Here is a 20,124-nt window from a genome sequence, read left to right as displayed (position 1 = left end):
TATTTCGCAACAACCCAAATATATGGAAGAGAATAATCCCCCTACCCCAGGGTATTGGGAATGGATGTACACGTGGCAGATTTTAATTGATTGGGCGGACAAGTGGCACAATAGTGGCAGGTCAATTAATTTCGTTCATTAAAACCGACGGCTGTGATGCATCCCCAGCCTTAGGGAATTTGCCCTTGGAGAAATGGCGGGGAGGTAAGAGACTGATTCGACGTACACGTGTACTTGACGTGTCACCATTTCTTTGGCGTATCTGATTTTTAAACAGAGTATTGAGATTCTTCTTCTGCAGAGTAAATATATAAAATGGTCTCCACTCTTTTAGAAAATTTTTTATTTTACTTCCAACGTATCAAAAATATTAAGTTCCCTCATTCTACAAAATATTATTAAAATTTGTTAATAAAAAATTGTTATATTATTAAATTATTGTTTTGTTTATCTATTTGGACATATAAATATGTCAGCCGATGCTAAAATTCAAATGACATACTCACATATCAAATATGTTAACGAAACAATAGTTTAATAACATGTCAATATTCTGTTAACAAATTTTGATAATTTTTTAAACGCAATGTCATATTAATTGATACTTGTTAATATTGAGAATAAAATAATTGAGAATTAAGAAAAAAATGAAGAATATAGTTGAGAAGATATGCTCTACTCCATTGAGTTATTTAACACCTCATTAAGAGATCTTGTGTGTGCTCCTTTCTTTCATTTTTTTTAGTATAACAAATGGGGCGGAGGTTTACATATACAAATTACCATTAAACTAAGCTTGCGCGACACTCCCAATCTTAGAATACCTATTTCCTTTCTAGAAACAGTGTGGTGATCGGTTAAAAGAGTAAAGTAAAATCCTCACAAAAAAAAAGAGTAAAATAAAATAATAAATTTAGAGAAATAAAAAGAATAAATATACCATCTTAAAATACCTAACAATTTTGAATACTATTTCAATCCTCGTTTATGTTGGCCATGTATTATTGAAATATTTATTTTCGTCTTAAATTGTTTTTTTCATTTTAGTCCTTATCCTTTCAAAATATTTATTTTGGTAATTGTACTTTTAATAATGTGATAATTTCGATAGATATTTGTAAAATATTAATACAATTTTTATATACTATCAAAGCCTTTTAATATGAATATAAGAATTACCTTGTAAATAATTCATTGAGTGAAGTGTCATTTTAAAATTGTGAGAGAATATTAAAAAAAAATGTATAGACTAAAACAAAAGACTGAGTACACGAATTTTTATGGACACGTGGCCACTGTACAATTCATTATTCCATTTATTCAACTATGGCCAAAAAAAGAGAGAAGGTACATCAAGTCCTCCTAAGCAAAATGCTTTATAAAACATGTCCTAACTCAATAAATGAAAATTTTGGGGCTGTTTTTTCTTATTCAAATTATTGATGCCCTCCTAAGGGAAATCTTAATAACTTTTCGGTCCCAACAACTGGTGGGCTTTTTATTGGATTGTCTAGCATCTTATTTTTCAATACGAGTGATGTGTTAAACGACCGTGGAACGTGTGATTTTAAAAAATCAAAAAAAGTTTAAGTATAATTGATTTTTTAAAATCACTAGTTAAGGGTGTGTTTGGAAGTAATGAAAAAATGAGTTATTTTGAAAAAGAAAATTTAAGTATAGTTGATTTTTCAAAATCACCATTTAATTCAATTTAAAGTGACTTTTAAGCTTTACTGAAATAAAATTTTAATTTATCAAAATGATCCATGACAAGGGAAGTGATTTTGATAATCACAAAAGTGACCCTATCAAAATAACTCTTTAACTTAAAAATCAATTTAAAGTGATGTGCTTGGGAATGGTGGTAGAATTAGTAATTTTTTTTTTCACCGAACACGAAAAAGTAAAAAAGATCAAAACAAAACACAAAAACTCCTGTCAACCACGAGGCACTTCTTCAACCTCTAAGTGTCTGTCTTCGGTAGTTTCCATGGGTAAAATCCCTAAAATCAAAATTCAGAACTTCATTCATGGCTTCGGGAGCTTCTTCTATCCAAACGCCCTCCAAAACCTCGTTTACAGCTAATTTTGCTGCTGCATGGGCAACTCGATTTGCTTCCCTTCGGCACCAGGTGAACACAACTTTCCTTAGATTTTTCGCCATATTTGAGATTTCTTTAGTAATCATACCTACAGTTGTGAAATCTTCCTTATTGAACTAAAGAAGTGACAAGATTTGTGAACCTGGCTTCCGTAGCTACCACTAGGCTCTCTCTAATGGCCATGGCTTCCGTTTCATCCACTTCTAGAGCCCTTAATTGGGATGGTCTTCAGAAAGGTCAGAAACACTTCCCCCCTCTTATCTCTGATGATTGCACCTATGCCTACTCTCTGTCCAAGCTTCTAATCGCCGCATCTATGTTCAGTTTGAGCATATCGTTTGGAGGGGGATGCCATCGTTGTCGAGAGTGTCTTCTTGTACAAAACCACATCTCGCACAACGTTCTTCAGATTCAATCCATCTTCTCCGAATGGTGGCCCCCGTAGGAAGGAAATTCTTGAACATTTTCCACCCAAAAATTTTAATCTTATTTGGTATATTCAAGCTCCATAACAGCTACCACCACTTCTCCATATCTACTGTATTAGAAGAGTTAGGATGAGGCTTTCGCTCGTTAGCCACATGGTACCCACTTCTAACAGTAAAAATACCATTTTTAGAGTATTGCCACATCACCCTATTAACACAACTTATTCGAGGAAGTGGCATATCTAAAATTTGATCAACATCCAATTGCATAAAAAGATCTCGAATCAGGGGTTCGTTCCAACCTCCCATAGGATGTATGAGATTAGAAACCATCATATTTCTATCTGCCTCTGGTTGTTGTTGGAGAATGGGAGTTGGACCGTTAGGAATCCAGTTATGTTGTCCTATTCGGATGCTTTACACATTACCTGCTCTCCACCAGACACCATACTGAAGCAACTCTTTCCCCCAAATAAGACTCCTTCAAAGGAACGAGGCATTTGGTTTGCAACATGCAAAGGATTCCTTTTTTCTCTCTTTGCTATAATTGATTTCTTGCCCGATCAATCTAGCATAGTAATTTAGGGTCTTTGAGATGGCTAGTGCATCCTCTTTGTTGCTTTTGTAAAAAGCAAGCTATCACCAGCAAAGAAAAGGTGGTTAATCGGTGGGATAGTCCGTGAGATTTTCATGGCGCTTATCTTCTTGTCTGCCTCCAAACTTGTTAAAAAGCATAGAAAGACCTTCTGCACAGATGAAAAAAAGATAAGGGGATAAAAGGATCTCCTTGACGGAGTCTTCTCTGAGGATACAAAAAACCTTTTCATTCGCCATTAATTATGAAAAAGTAAGACACTATACATTAACCATCCACTTAAAGTGATTTTAAGTTTTTAATAATGTCAAAAGTGATTTTGTCGATTTCAAAATCACTCCTAAATACATCCTTAAACTTTCTTAAAATCAATTTTTTAATTTGTCAAATATGATGCATGGAAAGGAAGTGATTTTGACCACGTCAAAACTGACTTGGTCGGACCAAAATCACTCCCAAATACACCATAATTTACACCTTATTTAATTTTTCATTAATACATATATGTTATTGATATTTTCATTAAATTGTTATACATTTGAGATCTCAATATTTTTGTTCACGTATCAATTTTACTAAAAAATTGTTCACGTCGACATTTAACTCATTTAATACCATACTCAAGCATTAGAAATCAAATTAGTTTTTTATAAAAAATGTAACAAATGTAAGTATAAGATCCGCTTGGCTATTTTTTTTTTTTAAGACCCGCTTGGCTTGGGCCATTTGCGATCGAATATAGAGAAATTCTATGGCCCAATCCATATGGCCCATATATGAGGAACAAAAATCGTCATAAATACCAATTCTAAAAAAAAAATTGGAATTAGAGATTTAAATCTTCCAGAATGAGTTATACTTTAATTGCTAATTTATACTCTGATTAACCACTCATTTATGATTAGGTTGTAGGCATTTTTGTATCTGTCAATTTCTTATCTTTAAAATAATGTGTGTATTAATAGAATAACTTTTGATTTACATGGTAATTAAGAGACTAAACAATTGAAGTATTATTTCAGATTGTCATTGAAGTTAATACTGTCATTGTAGTCAATATGAACATAGATAAATGGTAAATATATATATTATTGAGATCGGAAGTTCCAACATATTTTCAAAAAAATCGGCATTATAAATTAAACAATTAAAACTATTTTTTCTTTGTTCAACCCTATAAGATCAGCTCAAAGTTGACCAAAATGGGTTAAACCAAACAATATAATCTCCAAACTAGTGATAAATTCATAGTGTATAATTTTTTTTTTTTTTTTTTTTTGTTTTTGACAGATAGGTCATTTTGTTAAATGGCGACAATCATATAGCCATACATGCCTAATCTACCAATTTCTATATGACTAAAATACCCTTAATAGAATCTCAATATCCTATATTTCATTAATGTCGATAACATTTGGGGGCAATTAAAAAGATGAGCTAAGAAAGTTTCGAGATGCATGGCGTATGATAGTTAGTGTTTCTTTTTTTTAGTACAACACGTGGGGTGGAAATCGAACTCACAACCTCATAATTGGAGACATATGTCAATTATCGGTGAATTATGCTCGATAATAAGATTATAACATTCTCTCGATATGGAGTTATTTACATGGGTTTGATTTTGTTTGTTTTTCTTAAATATTTATTTTGGTGGTAACATTTTAAACATATTCACTACAATGGGCTCATATTAATTTTCCTTGAGATTTTTTTTATATAAAAGAAATTTCTATATATTTTGAACGAATGTTGACATGTGAAATATATTTTGATCCCATCCCAGCAATATATTACACTTTTTTTCTTCAAGTATAATATGTGGGATGGAAGATCAAATTCATAATCTTTTGGTTTGAGATGTAGGTCAATTATTGCTGAACTATACTCACTTTAGTGCAAATATTACACTTTCAATGTAGAGTGCTTGACATGAATGCATTCCCCATATATAGAGATTCTTCATAAGAAAGGGATTGAAATCTTACCTTTGTTTGTACATGAGTTCAAAGTAATGTGTACTACAGGCCTTATTGAATGATAGAAATGTTTTATATCGAACCCGCTCAACCCAATTAAGAAAAATCGAACCTGGCAGACACATCGTTTGCCCTTTTGGTGGTTATCTCATTTTTCTACTTCCCTGGTTGGTTTCTATGGCCAGGGAGGCATGGTCTTTTTGTTGCCCACGTGGCCTCTATTCCTCGTTAATAAAGCTTTTTTCCTTGATAAGAGAAAAAAACATGTGATATATACGGTATAGTTTTAAAAAAAATAAATAAACTAAATTACAAATTTTCATTTAAATATTATAAATTAGAGAAAATCACTATTAAACTGAACTGATGCATTCTAAATTAACACCTATTGAGTATGCTTTATACAAAAGAAAAGAAATAGTTAGATGAGTGGGGAGGACAAGTATAGCATTATGGATATAAATGTGATTGGACTATATCATTAACTTGAGAATATATACAAGGTAAATAATAATAGTTATAGATAAAGTTCTAATATATTATTTATAATTAACATCATATATTTGATATATATATATATAATTTTTTTTTTGAGATACATATACTTGAAAATATTATGTAGGCTTTAGACATTTATAATAATATATTATAGAACCATTGTTATGATAAAATTGAATAGGTATATATTTACAGACTAAAAAGTGATCACATTGATAATTATATTTGCACCGTTAATTCAATTATATAGGAGATAATATGTATTCATATTTACACCGTGCATTAAAACTAATATAATAGAAAAATAGTTGTCATGGCAAATTTATTAGAGAAGAAATTTAAACAGGTAAACTTTAAAATTGAAAACAGGACGTTAAAGAAACTTAAGGGAAAAAAAAAACTATATATATTTTTAGAGATATTAAATTATATTATAATTCCCAGACGTCGGCCACATTTTAATACTACATTCATTTCAATAAAATTTTTGTTTTCCAGCTTGGTTTCTCAATTATTCATTTATCATTATAATTAAAATAATATACATACCAAAAGACATAATTTTGGCTATGCAAGTTATAATAATGGATATTTTGGATAATAGATTTGAAGATAAATTAGTGAATAAAAGAAAAGAAAATACTAAACAATATTTATATGGTATATACAAAAATGTAAGTTAAAAACATGTTAAGTTTGCATTAGTAGATATTCTCATAAATTATAAAATAACACAAACTAAATTAATGCCTAAATTATAAGGTATTAATAACAGTTTTAAAAAATGAAATCTAATTTAAATAAAAGATACAGAAATGTAATTAAATATCTTTTCAAATTTTGGAAATAGTTTGTTAAGCATAAAATATTTAAGAAATGGTTTGAAAAATAAATAATTTAGGCCTTAAATAGTACTAACAAAAAAAATAAAATAAATAGGCCTTAAATATTCGGTTTGCCACGTTTTCATTTGAGGTGTTGGACATTTCTCAATTTAGAGGTTTAAATAAAGTGTCCAGAAACTTCTCTCTAAACTCTGGACTTGGATTATTTTTTGGGCCATGGCGCTTTTAATGAGCTTAGAGATGTTTTTTTTTCATGGTCATCAAAATTAATATTTTATTTTGATTTAAATTATATTTGTTGGATAACTATACCTTGTATATATAAAATGTATATAATATCTGCAAAAAAAATTACAACGTAACTGACTATAAAAAATACATATTCTAAAAACTTGTACAACACCAAAACTTAATAAATATAGTCGATGCATGTTTCAATAACGCTGACTTGAAGACAATTATTTGCTCTGCATTAGTTGTTAGCAGACTACAACAATCGTTTCAGCAAAATACAATGACTAACTCTAGTAGAACAACAACCTCAAACTACTCAGAATCTGACAAAACTCTCAGATACTTGCTCTCAAACACAAATAAAAAGAGAGAACTCTTTTAAGAGGAGGAGAAACCCAAATGAGAAATATTTGATCTCAAATGAGGAAAAAACAACTATATATAGTTGTCCAACATATAACCTCTCACACAAAAGTAAGCACATATGTAACATTTTTACGTGTGTAACTTTAACACATAAATATTAAAAAAACTTCTCACTTAATAAATAACTTAAGTTTAACATATATGTGTTTAACACATTTAAAGTTATAAATGTGTAACTTTGTAACTTTGACCAAATAAAGAAATAAAATTACTATAATAATATTGAATATGTAACTTTCACTTTTTTCACACCTTAAAAACCAACATACTTTTCTTTTTGTAAAATTTTAAATGCCTCAAATGTCTTATTTGTTTGCAATGTTAAAATATTTAGTCGCCAAAACAAATATAATTGACATATATTTCCCATAAAAAAGTTGTAAGTTTGAACTCGTACCCCTACATGTTGTACTAAAAATAAAATTTAACCGCATTCTTTTATTAAGAAAGATGGTTCATGTAAAACATAATTTCGTAAAAAAAAACATCTAAAAGAACTATTGTCTTACAAAACTGATGAATTAAGCTCCTATTTGCGCTAAATCTTAATAAAAACTTTGTTTTTTCAAACGACTTAATAAAAAACTAATCCAAGTCAACCAAACAAAAAACATTAACTTATACCTAATATATAGTAGCAATTTATAACATGATACAGTTCCAAAATCCAATCAAACCCCGCAAAATTTATAACACATGATTAATATATGTATTAGATATTTAATATATGAATTAAATTTATCCATCTATAAGCTTAAGCTTTTGAGATGAGTGGTGATTTGTTTATCTTTAATATGATATCAGAGTGGGAGGTCCGTGTTCGAATTCGTACATAGTTGTTTTCTCTTTATTTATTATTGGATTGAGTGGTGATTTGTTCATCCGTACGTACTAAGTTAAAATTATAATAATTTGAAATTAAGTTAAAGTAACAAAATTAATAATAAAAAGAAGAAAAAAAGTTTTCAAATTTAAATTATTGTTCCGCGTTCGCTGGATGTGATGGGCCAGGGAAGCGCCAAGGAGAATACATGGAACGAGAGGGAAACTGGGAAATCGAAGTCTACGCCGACCTCGTCTAAGCCCAATCGGGCCGTTAATTATCTTTCTAATCCAACGGCTTAGAAAGCAACTAGGGCTCGGAACCTTCTGGAATTTTTTTGAAATCTCTGGCTATATAGCCATCTCATTGCCCTCTGCTACACCACTTCTTATAACCTAGTTTTGCCTCTCGTTCTTCTTCCCCAAATCTCCGTTTCTTCTTTCTTTGATTCCATTTCCATTCTTCGCTGCCATTTCCGTAGCAGGGTTGCAGAATGGCCGGAAAGGGAGAAGGTCCGGCTATCGGAATCGATCTCGGAACCACGTACTCTTGTGTCGGCGTGTGGCAACACGACCGTGTTGAGATCATTGCCAATGACCAGGGTAACAGGACCACCCCGTCCTATGTTGCATTCACCGACACTGAGCGTTTGATCGGTGATGCCGCTAAGAATCAGGTCGCCATGAACCCGATTAACACCGTCTTTGGTAAGATTTCTGTTCTCAGCTAGCATTTGTTCTCTGTTATTGGATCTGTTGTGCTTCCTTCGTTTTTGTTTTGACTGTTCAACTACTCTGTCATGATTACTATTTCTAAATGCATGTTGCATGTCTTTTGTAAGCGTTGTTTGTGATGAATGCGAATTGGCTCTAGTAATGTTCTTGTATTGTAGATCTAGTGTTTGTTTTATAAGCTTCTTTTAGATCTGAAGCTTTCATCGAGTTTTTGTCCCCTGTCATGTGGATCTGTTGTGTTCAGTTTTAGCATGAGTTAGTAATGCGCTGCACACGTTCTTTGGTTCTGATTAGATCGTAGGGGTTTCTTATTTACATGTAGGAGCTTCTGTGAACAATACTTCTGGTGGTTATTCCATTGAAATTTAGCTTTGGTATTGGTTGGTTTGTCGTTGTTCCGTCGTTTTTTTCCTGGAAATCTGAGTTTGATGGTATTATTGTATTTCGGTTGGTTCTACCATTTTTAATCATGTAGTTTCGTATTGCCTTTCACGATTTACACTTTTCGGCTGTTGCTTTTACTTAGCGAATGTTTCCTAGCTCGTTGTACTGTCGAATTTGGATTCAGTTCTAACGAAGTGGTCAATCTTAAACTGGGCAGATGCTAAGAGGTTGATTGGCAGAAGATTCAGCGACTCATCAGTCCAGAGCGACATTAAGTTGTGGCCATTTAAGGTCATTCCAGGCCCTGGTGACAAGCCCATGATTGTTGTTAGTTACAAGGGCGAGGAGAAGCAGTTCGCTGCTGAAGAAATCTCTTCCATGGTTCTCATCAAAATGCGTGAGATTGCCGAAGCTTACCTTGGTTCCACTGTGAAGAATGCTGTGGTTACCGTCCCTGCGTACTTCAATGACTCTCAACGTCAGGCCACCAAGGATGCTGGTGTCATTGCTGGTCTCAATGTCATGAGAATCATCAATGAGCCCACGGCCGCTGCCATTGCATATGGTCTTGACAAGAAGGCAACCAGCGTTGGTGAGAAGAACGTTTTGATTTTTGATCTTGGTGGTGGTACTTTTGATGTCTCTCTTCTTACCATTGAAGAGGGTATCTTCGAGGTGAAGGCCACTGCTGGAGATACGCATCTTGGTGGTGAGGATTTCGACAACAGATTGGTGAACCACTTTGTGCAGGAGTTCAAGAGGAAGCACAAGAAGGACATTAGTGGCAACCCAAGAGCTCTTAGGAGGCTGAGGACATCTTGTGAGAGGGCTAAGAGGACTCTCTCATCCACTGCTCAGACCACCATTGAAATTGATTCCTTGTACGAAGGAATTGACTTCTACTCAACCATTACTCGTGCCAGATTTGAGGAATTGAACATGGATCTCTTCAGGAAGTGTATGGAGCCCGTTGAGAAGTGTTTGAGGGATGCCAAGATGGACAAGAGCACCGTCCATGATGTTGTCCTTGTCGGTGGCTCTACTAGGATTCCCAAGGTCCAACAGTTGTTGCAAGATTTCTTCAATGGCAAGGAGCTTTGCAAGAGCATCAACCCTGATGAAGCCGTTGCTTATGGTGCTGCAGTTCAGGCTGCCATCTTGAGTGGTGAGGGCAATGAGAAGGTGCAGGACCTTCTTCTGTTGGATGTCACCCCTCTCTCCCTTGGTTTGGAAACAGCTGGTGGTGTCATGACAGTGTTGATTCCGAGAAACACGACCATCCCCACCAAGAAGGAACAGGTATTCTCTACCTACTCCGACAACCAGCCTGGTGTGTTGATTCAAGTATACGAAGGTGAGAGAACGAGAACCCGCGACAACAATTTGCTTGGGAAATTTGAGCTCTCTGGCATCCCTCCAGCTCCCAGAGGTGTTCCCCAAATCACAGTGTGCTTTGACATTGATGCCAATGGTATCTTGAACGTCTCTGCCGAAGACAAGACAACGGGTCAAAAGAACAAGATCACCATCACCAACGACAAGGGAAGACTCTCCAAGGAGGAGATCGAGAAGATGGTTCAAGAGGCAGAGAAGTACAAGTCTGAAGACGAGGAGCACAAGAAGAAGGTGGAAGCCAAGAACGCATTGGAGAACTACGCCTACAACATGAGGAACACAGTGAACGACGAGAAGATTGGTGCTAAGCTATCCCCCGCCGACAAGAAGAAGATCGAGGATGCCATCGAGCAGGCCATCCAATGGCTCGATGCCAACCAGCTCGCTGAGGCTGATGAATTCGAAGACAAGATGAAGGAATTGGAGAGCATCTGCAACCCAATCATTGCCAAGATGTACCAAGGTGCCGGAGCTGACATGGGCGGTGGAATGGACGACAGCGCCCCAGCCGGCGGTAGCGGCGCTGGTCCCAAGATCGAGGAAGTCGACTAAATTAATCTCTCCTCCACAAGTCGTTTCTTTTTTTGGAATATCGATTTTGATTTATCATTTCGTGGCTTAGTTAGTCGAAGCCATCGTTCACTGGGGTATTTTTTCTCTCTCTCTATTGTTAAGTTTTTTGAAGACTTAGTGGCGGAAATTACTTTTGGCCACAAAAACTGTCGTTTTATTATATTTTTCAGCACATGGTAATATTGTTGTCCAAGACTTTCGGCCATATTGTTTTCTACTGCCTCATCCTCTTTACATCAAGAAAAATCGTACAGCAGCCCAGGCCCAGGCCCAGATTTGGATCTGGGCGGACTTTGGGCTTATAATTTTAATTGTTAAAATCCATTTTAGCTTTAGGGCATTTTGTCTTTTCATTCTTCTGTCAACCAAAAACCTTGCCGCATCTGAACCGCTGAATTCGACATCCACGTGTCGAACTTTTGGTAGGGTTTGAAATTTTATAGTTCTTTATTATTAATTTTAATATTGATCAGATTTTGAATTGTGGAAGGGGGCCATGGGACAAGGATTGGAACACGCGGTTGCCAGCTGTCCTTAAATTAAAAAAAAAGGAAGAAATTGAGAGGTTATTATTAATTGGGTTTAGAAATGTGGCAAAGCTTATCTTAGGCGCCAACCTTGACCCATCAATTTTCAACTCTCGTTCCTTTCTTGGAAACTTCAAAACCTTACCTCTTCACTCCTCACATGCACCAATCCAGTTTTTTCATACTAATTCTCCTTCAAATTCCACAAATTTAGTGATTTAGTTCAAATTACTTCTTCCACTCATGTGATTGTTTAATATTATAGTAGGTTTGGAAGTAACTTTGTCACTAAACTAAGGTAAATTTTACCATTGTCAAAATTACTTTCATTTTAAAATAGTAACGTTTAAGCAAAAGTAAAAGTAATTTAGGTCAAGCTAAATCTTCATTGATGTTCTTAAGGATGTTTGAACTATTTTAAAACAGATTTGCAATAATATTAGAAGAGAAGTAGGGCAACAACTATCAAATCACTTGATGAAAAAAAAAAACTCGATTGAGTTTCAATTAAACCTTGAAGGTGCAATTATTTTATCAATCAAAATAGTGATTACACGTTCACACAAAAAAGTTTTATCAAAATGGATCGAATCAAATCATTCCAGTTGATTTGATAACTTAAATTTATTCAATTTCAGCCATTTCAATTGATTATTTAACTAATTTAGTCAAATTTGAAGGTATTAATACTTTAAAATGTCAATATCAATATTGACTTTTAAATTGTTAGATAACTGATAAGTTGATCTGGTATTAGTTTTGATTTGAAGTTTCAAAGAAAAAAAAAAGAGAGAGAAGAGAATATATAAAGATACATTGTAAGATTTGAATATCAAGAAGAGAGAAAGTGAAAGAAACACGCAAACTCAGAAATCATTAATCAAATCTACAAAAGAATTCATAGATTCTTTGAACATGTGAAATCACAAAGTTACTTTCATTTCAACTTCAATTATAGGACACCATTGAAAGGACAACATTATACAAATAAAATTTCTCCCTATAATATGATTGATTACACATTCGAAACTCACTTTCAAGAACGTTCACGAGATCGACAATATGAGTAAAACACATATACACTGCTACACAAATTCGGGCTTCTCAATTCTAAAAATACAGTTTATCTTTAAACTCAACAGTGCCATATGTAACAACATTTATGAAACATATTATTTCCAAATTAACATACTAACCATGATTACCATTTATTGATCATGGCTATTTATGTGGAAACAAAAGAAGCTTACCATGAAAGCAAAGAGGCTAATCCAACCAATGATATTTGTATAAATGACACAAAAAAAAAAAAAATCAAATATTAAGTTCATACATATGCTCAGTATACTTGCAATCAATTTCTAAATATGAAGCATAAATTTAGTGAGGAAAGAATAGCAAAAGGAGCAAATAGAAAAGTACATTCTCTTCCCATGAACAAAAAACACTAAAAGGAAGCTTAGTTAGTAAACAGCGAAGTGTGCCTACCTCCAGCGATAACTGTTATTGATCGCCTAAACAGATGGGACATGGACATCTCAAGTTAACATAAGATCATTGCCCCCAAGGTGGGGGCGAAGGCAGACACGAACTTCGTGTTCTTCGGGCCCGACACGGAGTCTCGGCACCATAATCTCGAGGACAGATCCTGGGCCGTCGTAATATGCTTCTATATTAGCATCTTCAGGAATCCGAGTTGCCAGCGGGATCTCCCTTACAAATTCACCCGGGGGACAGTGTTCTGGAGATGGGTCTGTAAGCTTGAATGTTCGATCATGTCTCTTGATGAAGGGCATGCCCGACGTGGTCATGCAAGACACTTTTATGATACCGTGCGTGAGCGTGTTCCTCCAAGAAACTTTAACGCTCTGAAGGTCAACAAAAGGCAAGCTGATGATGATTAAATAACCTTCATCGTCCTCATATATCGACTTGGCAGCTGTTACGGGCCCGTAAACATTCTTCATTACACCACTAAAGTCGTTTAACCAATGTGGCTCAGTTGGGTGGACTTCCATATCGGAAATGCGATCGGATGTGTGATTATTATTCACAGCCAAGTAGCAATCATCATCGTTACCGTTTGAGAAGAAATCCTTCTTCCTTTTACTGCTGACGGGCGATAAATCCATCCCATCGCAGTTATTGTGGTTCGATGGCTGAGTTGACAAATTAAGCACAGATCCGTTGAGCAGTTTTTTTGAGTGAGAATTCGAGGCAGTTTTTATAGAGGTTGGCCTCTCAAGTTCGAAATCAGTGTTGGGTAGATTTCTCCATGAACTGAAATCACCTGCCTCAGAGGGAATGGTGAAATTCAAGTCCCTGCCTGTGAGTTCCACCCACCTCTTCCTGTCTTCTTCATCAAGACCCATCAAATTGGGAGATGGAACAACCTCAACTCCATGAACACACTGAGGATTCGAGAGACCCCTATAATGCTTCCGTTGCATTCTGTGAGATCGAACAAAACCCTTATCGACACTAAATGGAAAGGGGCGCTCCCCTTGGCGAGAATGACCGTTCATATAACTCCTAAGCTGCATTTTCCCCAGTGCATTATCAGGCCTCTCCTTAAAAACCCACATATACATGTTCTCCATATCATGTTGAACCATGAAAATATCAAGGTTCAGATCAGACTTTTCGAACCCAGAAATCCCATTACTGTCCCTGATGATCTTGGCCTTTGACTTATCATTCATCGCAGGCTTGAAGTAGAAACTGAAGAAAAACCAAGCACCCCAGATACAATCTACGCGCTTCACGCATTTCCGCCCGACCTTAGGGGCAATGAGGAAGCTCTCAGTCTCATAAACCTGCGAGCCAAGTCCAACATCTAAAATGTCACACGGATCGGAGCTCCATGGCTGCTGGGGCGGGCTGCGCTCGGCAGACAGGGGAAGGTTGATATCTGGCGGGCGGGAGAGCACAATTTGGCGGTTCATTTCCAAATCCAATTCGTCATGAGAAGAAGCACTGGAATCCATAGACAAGAGTGTGGATGGGTGATGAGTCTCCATTGAAAGAGTTGTTAGTCGAGAACCTCCCATTTCAGCTCATCATCTCCTCGGTGGTGGGTTAAATATAGCCATTCCAAAAACACAATTCAAGAGAGAAGAACCCCTTTACAAAACCAGCTCGCTTATATATCAATCCCCACAATATCTTCCCTCCATCAAAACCCTAGATTTATCAATGAAAATAACAGAAACCTCACAAACTCACAAGAAATTTAAACACAACCACAAACAAAAACCATATAAAAAGAAAATCCCCAAAAGGAGTGTGTCAAAGGAGGTGAAATATTATACAAGAAAAAAGGGCAGAAGTAGAACAAATCCCTAGCTAAGACGAGAGCAGATTTCACAGACGCTATAGAAACACAATATCCAACCCTAGCCCTAAAATCTCCTGATATCCCCCACACATGGGTGGAAAACAATGAATCAGACCCATCAAATCCATTCCAAATTGCAACAGAACTCTTCAGAAACTACCCACCCCTGTTCTCTTCTTCTCACGTCGAAACAAACCCACCCATATGCACAAGAAAGCAAGAAACCCACGAAGCTAATTGAACATCCATTGACCCAGGAAGAAGAAAATCGAATTGGATCTTCAATGGGAGTACCTTATGGTGTAAACACGAGGGAATCGAGAAGACGAGTGAGCTCCATAACCAAACAGGATGCAGGGCTCCATCATATAGCCATGAACCATGTCTGTAACCAGCAGCAGCAGCAGCAGCAGCAGCAGCAAGAACTGATTTTTTTTCTTTTCTCTTCCTCCCCCAGTCCTGAAAACCAAAGGGAAGAAAGAAAAAAAGCCCAGAAAAGAGGGAGAGAAAAAATTGATGGGAAAGTGGAAGGTGTGAACAGAGGAAGAGAACAGAGGCGTGAACCAACATCTCACTATAAAGAGGGCCAAAGTGGGGTTCAAACCTGCACTGGATGCCACCCGAAAACGCTGCCTCGCTGTTTGTTAACGGTGACGGTGCCATTCACAAACAAGGGTCATTCTCACACACACCGTGTAATGCCTAATTCTCTGTTTTTAAGCATCTTTAAGCCCAAATTTTAAACATAAAAATAAATTTAACAATTCAAATATGTTATTTTGAGAGAGATAACTAAGAAAACAAAAAAACGAAAAACGAAATTATTTTTGAGCGATACTTTTTTTTTTTAACTTGATTCTTAGTCTTTCAACATTATATCAGGTAGATCTACTAATTATAGCTCTAGAAACTTTAGTATTGCAGGAGTGATTAGATATATACTTATTGAATACTTTAATATTCAACGATATACTAAATATGGATATAAAATTTTTTCGAATAAAATTTATCAGTTTTATTGTTGGTTTATAAAATGTTTTAATAGGACTAAATATTGGAGCTATAATTTTAAAACAAATGCTTTGAAAATTTAGATTTATTTTTAATTTTATCATCTACGTTCACTTAAAAGAGAATAAATTTGAATCAAGTTATAACATTGGGGAAATAATTTGTTACCACATAATTAATTGATTCAATTAATTTTTTTTATATGTTTGGTGTTTATTTAACTATTGTTATTTTGAGAAAGTTTATAGCGTTCATGTTGAGGATGTATATATATATATATTTTTTTGAGTACGAGAAATATATTAATGTTGCCACTTATTTAAAAAGTTAATTTTATAAAATAAAAATTTTGGGATAGTTGACTTGCTTTGGTAGAAGATCAAAACTTATCCTAAAATCTAACAAAGGTTGTATATGGACAACAAAAATTTTCCTATTTTTTTCTTTTAATATTCTTAATTTTTAAAGCTGGCAAATTAAATTTACTACGTAAAAAAGCTATTTCTTATTTTTATAAATAAAGGATGTTGATAGGGTAGGCCATAGTGTAGTAGGAGACTAGAAAAAGGTTGTTTTGTCCTGCCTATTAAATTCATTTTAATCTTAAAAGATTAAAAATTTATTAACCTCCCGTCATTATTGTTATTGGTAGGATGAGAACTTGCACGTGACCACTCGTTTACAAAACCTGAAGTTGAAGAGGTTGACGACGAGGTGGGACATGCAAGGTCACAGTTCCCAAAGATACCTCAGTTAGAGCCACATACACGATTTCTACACAAGGTAATTAAGTTGGTTTAATACTAGTTCGAAATAAATTCTAACTTAAGTTTTAAAATGTATGTGGCCGAACACTATACAATTCAAAGCTAACATTCCAACTTGTCCAAAATCCTACATTAACAATTGTTATTATAAAGTATAAACAATGTTAACATATTTCCTTGTTTAAGATTAAAAGTTGACTTCTCTACCTCATTTTTATTCATCTCAAAAAATAAAGTTACTAAAACAAATAGAAAAACAAAATATTGATAAATAAATAAAAGGGGGGAAATTTTCAGACCTATAATTGGGATATTTGTTGCCTTTTGGTCTAATGTTTCATGTGCCAACATAGGAAAAGGGAAAGAGAGAAGGGCTTTTAAAACATGCGGTAGTTGCCCTCAAATTGAACTTTGAGATATTTTGATTTTTGACCACTAAAAGTATAAAAAAGGAGGGAACAAAAAAAAAAAAAAAAGGAAAAAAGGAGTCTCAATGGAATGACATTGGGCTGGGTTTAGGGTGGATCAAGTTGGGCTTTGATTTTGTTCAGCCCAAATCTCAGCCACATGGGCCAACCAGGCCCACCTGCAATTTTAGGTATATTCCCATATTAATTCCAGACAAATTATATTGGTTAGACACAAAATTGCCAAATTTATACTTCAATCTTAAAAAAAATATTGGTTAACTATAGATAATAATGGTAATATATTTTGGAAGAGTTTCTTTCTTTGCTTGGTTGTTTAGTTGAATCATGTGAGAGTGAAGATTCAAATATGTGATCCGTAAGACAAAGGAAGACGATAAAAATAAATTAAATTAGTTGAATCTTTCATAATAATTTATAATTTATTTTTCAAGAAATTTAAGATCATTTTATTCTTGTCAATAATTTAATCAAAATGATACGAATTGAAATAAATGACAACAAATTTTATACCCATAGTTTCTATGGAGGTTAGATGCATTGGATGTGGTTGTGATGTCTTCAATCTACAAGTGATCGGTAGGAAAAAGAAGATGCAATAGAAAAAGGCAAAAATAAATGAATAATTTAAGACAATTAGCACAAGTGATCCAATTACAAAGCTAAAAAGTGGCGATTGAAATAAGATTAAAGTACAGAAGATCCAAATTAATATTTAAGTATAATATAGTTCAATTCAACTATAAATTCCCTTCTTGTTGGGAAGTGTTCAAAAAGGTTGAATAAATAGCATCTTTTTTGGACGCTTGCGATTGCAAATTAGGGAGGGCCAACCAAATTTATTCAAATGGTTTTCACTTTCATGATTGTCTAATACATTTTTTCTTTTCTAAATCTCTCAATTTCTCCCCCTATATATCCTTGATTATTTAAATGATGGTCATACCGTCGTATAGTTGAAAAAATATTTCCTTCTGATTGAAAGTAACATATAACTCTACGAGCCTATGTTATTAGAAAAACCTTCCTTAACCAATTCGATAAGTAGAAAAAAAAAATAGCCCGTTTATAGTAAGAGTTGTGTTAATTTTGGTAGTGTATGAATTGATATACTTAAGCTTATTAAGTAATGTTTAATTGCTCATATGTCAAATAAGTATTTATCTACCGGTACTTTGACAGTTCAATTCGATAAGTAAAAAAAAAAAAAGTAGCCCTAGTATAATAAGGTTGTGTTAATTTTGATAGCTTATGAATTGATATACTTAAGTTTATTAAGTAATGTTTAATTGCTCATACGTCAAATGAGCATTTGTCTACCGGTATTTTGACAGCTCATAGTCCACAAAGAGGGAAGCTGAAGAGAAGGGCTCTTGCACCATTGGAGCTCCGTTGGCTAGGATTAAATATTAGAGAGAAAAGTTTTTCTTTGTATTCTTATTTTGTATATTGAGATTTATAAAAGTGACTAAGTAAACGTAAACAATTATTTGGGTCGAACCACTCTAAAAACTTATGAATTCAATCAACATATCTAATCTTGTTATTTTAAGTTATCAAATAACTTCTTAATGAAAATTCCAAACAATTAAAAGAAGTAGTAGTAATTGAGTAATTGGATTCCTACTTGTATCACAAATCCAAAAAGGGGTGAGATTTATGCATGGAAAAGAAAAGCACTCCCATTAAGTTGGACCAGTTGATTGATCTGCTTGGAATCAAATCTTTTTGCAATTCAAATATCTACTTGGAACAGATTTCTTTCTTTCTTTTTTTCTCTCCACTTAGTTTTGCTTTTTTATTTTCCCTTCCTTTGAGTTTAAGATGTGACAACTCAAATATCTCTTAGGATAATATTTTTAAAGTCATATTTTTTTTTTGTCATCGTCATTCAACATCATTAAAAGAAAGAAAAAAAAAACTGAGACTAAATTTACTAGATAAAGAAGAAGCTTTGAAAGCCCATGACATTGATAGGGTTTAAAATGCAAGACAAAGGATTGGGGCATGAAAATATCTCTCTTTTTTTCAAAAAAGAAAAATTTCCTCCAACAGATATTTCGTTTGTGGGCCCATTTCTCTCCTCAATATCAATGTGCTTATTTACTCAGTCAATGATGCTACTTATCATTTTTCCCATCACTTGTAATTTTCCAAATGAAAAAAGAGACAACTTTCAACCTTAATTATAAATGAAACATCTAGGTATAGCTAAAAGATAGGTAAAATCAAATTAAAAGGTTATCATTACATTGTTGAATAGAATTAAAGAAAAAAAATATTTTGAATTTGTCAATATTGCATAATCATTTGATGGTGTTAGTGTCCATCAACTTATATGATATAGTTTTCTTTATTGCAATAATATTCAAAATGGTAAATGATAGAAGGCTTGTATTTAGATTAGGTTAGTTGAGTAACTTTTTTAATCCAATCTAATTATTAAAAGTTCTTAATTTTTGAAACCGTATTATTAAAGTTGTAGAAAATTAACTTTACCCAACTCCAACTCCAACCAACTAAATGAAATATTTATTACGCTGAGTAAATTAAAAATGTTAAAAAAGTAGAGAAAATGCCCATATCAACCATATAAGCTCTCTTTCACTTTTTTCTTTCTTTTTTTTTTTTTTGTAGTACAGCACAACATATTTGGTTTTGTGAAAAAGTACTTTAATCGTTAAAAAATATTATTAATATCCTAACCGAGTGAAAAAAAAGTTGAAGAACAGGCTACAAATATTTGGATAAACCCGACTTAACTTGAAAAGGCTCACGGGCCATGGCCCAGAAGTATTTGTTACCAACAAAAGAAAAGCCCAAATCCAAGCCCACTATTTTCTTTTAACAATCCAAGCCCACTACTAAAGCTTAGAACCCAAGCATTTTTAGTCTTCGATATTGTTCTATATATATATATATATATATATTTAACTGTTCTCAACCTTGCTTTTATAAATAAAAAATAGTGATGATGATAATAAAAATAACTAAATCTTCTCCGTCAAAAAAAAAAACAAAAAAACAAAAAAACAAAATCT

General features: G+C 33.9%; 2 protein-coding genes and 1 long non-coding RNA gene across 3 annotated transcripts; 2 read left to right on the top strand and 1 right to left on the bottom strand.

Moving 5' to 3' along the window:
• Window positions 1-1,855: 1,855 nt before the first annotated feature.
• LOC148213327 (uncharacterized) lies at window positions 1,856-5,109 on the top strand. Its single transcript, XR_015788337.1, has 2 exons — window positions 1,856-2,132; window positions 2,258-5,109. It is a non-coding gene; the product is annotated as an uncharacterized LOC148213327 (long non-coding RNA).
• Window positions 5,110-8,307: 3,198 nt separating this feature from the next.
• Window positions 8,308-11,218, top strand: LOC111013580 (heat shock cognate 70 kDa protein 2). The gene is made up of 2 exons (XM_022288044.2): window positions 8,308-8,634; window positions 9,263-11,218. The coding sequence occupies exons 1-2, from the start codon at window positions 8,421-8,423 to the stop codon at window positions 10,990-10,992; spliced, it is 1,944 nt and encodes a 647-aa protein (XP_022143736.1). The 5' UTR covers window positions 8,308-8,420; the 3' UTR covers window positions 10,993-11,218.
• Window positions 11,219-12,807: 1,589 nt separating this feature from the next.
• LOC111013622 (uncharacterized) lies at window positions 12,808-15,436 on the bottom strand. The gene is made up of 2 exons (XM_022288097.2): window positions 15,172-15,436; window positions 12,808-14,723 (listed from the first exon to the last, which is right to left on the bottom strand). Exon 2 carries the CDS (start codon window positions 14,588-14,590, stop codon window positions 13,079-13,081), a length of 1,512 nt encoding a protein of 503 aa, XP_022143789.1. The 5' UTR covers window positions 14,591-14,723; window positions 15,172-15,436; the 3' UTR covers window positions 12,808-13,078.
• Between the last annotated feature and the right edge of the window lie 4,688 nt (window positions 15,437-20,124).

Source organism: Momordica charantia, assembly GCF_013281855.1.
Source record: "Momordica charantia cultivar OHB3-1 chromosome 1 unlocalized genomic scaffold, Mcharantia_2.0 BLBB01000001.1, whole genome shotgun sequence".
Classification (NCBI taxonomy): domain Eukaryota; kingdom Viridiplantae; phylum Streptophyta; class Magnoliopsida; order Cucurbitales; family Cucurbitaceae; genus Momordica; species Momordica charantia.
Note: the sequence above shows the minus strand (reverse complement) of the source record. Positions and strands in the feature narration are given on the sequence as shown.

Coding starts and splice junctions, on each gene's coding strand:
- LOC111013580 (XM_022288044.2), top strand. CDS start 8,421: ATGGCCGGAAAGGGAGAAGGTCCGGCTATCGGAATCGATCTCGGAACC. Junction 8,635..9,262: donor CCCGATTAACACCGTCTTTG/GTAAGATTTCTG, acceptor TAAACTGGGCAG/ATGCTAAGAGGTTGATTGGC.
- LOC111013622 (XM_022288097.2), bottom strand. CDS start 14,590: ATGGGAGGTTCTCGACTAACAACTCTTTCAATGGAGACTCATCACCCA.